We start from the raw sequence: 3698 nt of genomic DNA, 5'->3' as shown, positions 1-3698 counted from the left end.
TCTCCTCAGCACCTGGCTCCGGGTGACTTTTCTGCTCCCACAACACATACTGTTCATGTCTTCTTACCCTACTCCACGCCTCAACACATAAACACCATATTGCTTGTCTCATAGTCCCCAGTGCTTAGTACTTAACTTTTGTTGTTGTTGTTGTTGTTGTTAAGTGCTGTTGTATTGATTCTGACTCATATAAGCCCTGTATAGGGTTTCCAAGGAGTGGTTGGTGGGTTTGAACCACTGACCTTGCAGTTAGTTGTCCAGTGCTTATTCTGTAGCACCATACCAGGACTCCGTTAGTACTTGATAAGCTTTCCATAAATTTAAGCTGGTAAATTGAGACCAGGGATCTCATTCTAGAGAGTAATCTCAGATTTTGTTTTTCTTTTTATTGAACATGGTTATGGACTTTTTTGGATCTGGTTGGAGGCATTAACACCTTGCATGTAGACCCAACAATAAGACTCTGAATGAGGTCTTGTGTCTAGTCATTGGTTTGTCTTTCCTCATCTTATCAATGAGGACAGTACTAAGGACAGGGTGTTCTTGATTCCCTCATTTCCAGAATGCAAGTACTGAGGGTGCAAGACAGTGATGGTTGGGCATGTGTGGGTCCCCAGACCTCTACTTCTCACATACTGTGCTGTGTAAGCAGGGTTTCCAAATTAGATTTTCTTTATCCCCAAGACAAACTCAAAATCAGTCTATGTCTTCCTGAACCCATCTATATCTAGAGATGAGTACAGCCTCAATAACTAATTGTAGGATGTCTATAGGAGCAAATAATAATAATAATAAACCTTACTGTCAAGGTCCAGTAGATTCCCACCCAGGGCAACCCATATGTTACAAAGTAGATCTGAGCTCCATAGGGCTTTCTTAGCTGTAATCTTTAAGGAAGTAGATCACTAGGCCTTTCTTCTGTGGCACAGCTGGAGTGGTTTAAACCATCAACTTTTAGGTTATTAATCAAGAACAAATCTTTTTGATTAAATCTCCAGGATAGGAGTGGAGACCTCTGCGACCATCAATGTCAGAAATTCTAACCTACCAGCTGCTCCATGGTTGAAATACGAGGCTTTCTGCTCTCACAAAGTTATGGCCTTGGAAACACTATGTTGTTGTTGTCGTTAAGTGCTGTTGATGAGATTCAAACTGACTTTGCAGTCCAGCGCATTAACCTACAGCACCGCACCAGGACTCCCAGAAACATTATATAGAGTAGCTAAGAGTCAGAAATGACTTGATAACACTTAGCTACATAATAACAGGAGGGAAAGAGCTGGAAGGAGGGTTGGAACGCAGAGAAAATGGGTCCGCAGGCTGCGTGGGGAGATGAGGAAAGAACACTCTCACCCCTGCTTCCCCACAACCACAGTCTCCTGTCCTTTCCAGCTGCCCCAGACCCTGAGGGTCTGCTGCCCCATCATCCCACAGAAGCCACAAGGGGAACCAAAGACACATGAGCCTTTCCAGCTGCCCGGACCACAGACGCCAACACCCCCAGCCCCCCACCACACGCCGCCCGCCAGCTCCCGGCACGCTGGCCCTAGACCAAGAGGCGGCAGCAGCAGCAAGCTGCAGCGACTCTGACCAACGAGCTCTCTGTGGTGCTCGCCATCCCAGGTGATTTGGGCTAGCCAGCTTGGCTGGCCCCCGGGTCTTTTGCCCAGATTCCCGCTCACCTCGCGCACCAGGCCGGGTTCTAACTCCCATCCGCTCTTCCCTGCCTCTCAGAAACCACCCTCCTCTCCCCAGATCTCGGAAAGGGAGGTCGCGGCAGCGGCCCGGCGGCAAAGGTGACCGTGGCGACAGCGGCAACCGTGGCGGCTGCCGTGGCAGCAGTGGCTGCAGCAGAGGTTGCAGCGGTGACCGTGGCGGAGGCCTCTGTGGCGGAGGCGGAAGCAGAGGTGGAGGTCGAGGTCCTGGGGAAGGCGGCGGCCTCCCTGGTGGCAACGGCGGTGGCCCAGGCCAGCGCCGCCGAAGCCGTGACTGCAGCAGAGGCTGGTGCGTCCCCCTTGGCAGAGGCAGATGGAGATACGGATACGGATGCAGTTGCCGAGGTGGTAGAGGCGGTAGCTGAGGCAGAGACAGCCGCTGCCAATACAAATGTAAATGCGGACACTGGAGGGAGCGCCAAGGGGAACCCCGACTTCCCCATGGCCTCGCTGTACGTGGGCGACCTGCACCCTGAGGTGACCGAGGCAATGCTGTATGAGAAGTTCAGCCCGGCCGGGCCCATCCTCTCCATCCGCATTTGCCGGGATAAGATCACCCGCCGCTCGCTGGGCTATGCGTATGTCAACTACCAGCAACCTGTGGACGCCAAGAGGGCCTTAGAGACCCTGAACTTTGAAGTCATCAAGGGCAGGCCGGTGCGCATCATGTGGTCCCAACGAGACCCCTCGCTCCGCAAGAGCGGGGTGGGTAATGTCTTCATCAAGAACCTGGGCAAGACCATTGACAACAAAGCGCTGTACAGCATCTTCTCAGCATTTGGCAACATCCTTTCCTGCAAAGTGGCTTGTGATGAAAAGGGGCCCAAGGGCTATGGGTTCGTGCACTTCCAGGAGCAGGAGTCCGCTGAGCGGGCCATCGACGCCATGAATGGCATGTTCCTGAACTACCGCAAAATTTTCGTCGGGAGATTCAAGTCGCATAAAGAAAGAGAAGCTGAAAAGGGTGGCTGGGCTAGGCAGTCCACCTGTGCTGAGGTCAGGGATTTCGAGGAAGACACAGATGAGGAGGCCACCTTACAATGAAGATATCCCAGGAGTCAGCAAGTAATCTAGAAGAACCAAACCTTGGCTCCCAACTGGTTTACAATATTTCCTTCCCACCAGACCCCCCAGCAGTTTTTGAATAGGTAATGCAGGTTTCAACTCTACATTCTCCTCTCCCCTTCCCTTCATACCCTTCCCCTGCTGCTCCTTACTTTCCCATTCCTACCCCCTTTTCTCCTCTCAATGAATTGTGAATGGTTTTGCAAATCTTTTCCATATGATAGATTAAAGGCTGCTGCTTCTATGGTTTGGTTTAAGAACAATTTTTCTCTTTCATTGTTTACTGCACAGCTGATACAATTTCATGGTAGAATCAACTGAAAGAAGAAGGAAATCAGATGAGGGGAAAGCCAAGATAACAATTGTTCCCCATGCTTCTACTACACACTTTTAGCTTTTTGGTGGCTGTTCTTCTAGTCTTTCTTCTCTCCTTCTTTACCTTCCTAACACACACCCCACCCTCCCTTTTTAAATACACTGCTATAGAATGTTTCATGTATGTGGTGTGTCTTAATCTAGTTTTTCAGAAGCTCAAACCAAACAAAAAACAACCCACTGAACTTCTTTCCATGTTATTCAACAGACTTCAGAAACATCTTCAGTGCCTGCAGAGTGCCTAGTGTATCCATGGACCTTAATATTTCTGTAATAATTTCTACATTATCGAACATTCAGGTGGGACTAGTTCTTTCCCTGTGTTTAAACCCACTGCATATTCTGATGAGTGAATATTTCTTTCAAGCCAATTGTTGCAAGTATCCCTAGGTAATCAGATGTTCTCCTCAACTGTGGACAGTACATATGGACATATTTCATACTTTATCTGTGTGTTTTCAAGTGCTCCCTTCCATAAATATTGCACTGATTTACATTCATGCCAGTCAGAGCAGCTAGTAAAAAGAGTATGTCCATTTCCCC

The 3698-nt window shown here is 49.0% G+C and overlaps 1 protein-coding gene across 1 annotated transcript; it reads left to right on the top strand.

Annotated features, from left to right (window-relative positions):
• The first annotated feature begins 2096 nt into the window (after positions 1-2096).
• Positions 2097-2759, top strand: LOC102823038 (polyadenylate-binding protein 1-like 2-like). The gene has a single exon (XM_006873410.1). It carries the CDS (start codon positions 2157-2159, stop codon positions 2757-2759), a length of 603 nt encoding a protein of 200 aa, XP_006873472.1. The 5' UTR covers positions 2097-2156.
• Positions 2760-3698: the final 939 nt, after the last annotated feature.

The sequence above is a fragment of the Chrysochloris asiatica genome, unplaced genomic scaffold (assembly GCF_000296735.1).
Source record: "Chrysochloris asiatica unplaced genomic scaffold, ChrAsi1.0 scaffold00239, whole genome shotgun sequence".
NCBI lineage: Eukaryota > Metazoa > Chordata > Mammalia > Afrosoricida > Chrysochloridae > Chrysochloris > Chrysochloris asiatica.
The sequence above is the reverse complement of the archived record's forward strand: the minus strand, read 5'-3'. Positions and strand labels throughout refer to the sequence as shown.

Bases quoted from the DNA above. Each gene is read 5' to 3' on its own strand.
- LOC102823038 (XM_006873410.1), top strand. From the start codon at position 2,157: ATGGCCTCGCTGTACGTGGGCGACCTGCACCCTGAGGTGACCGAGGCA.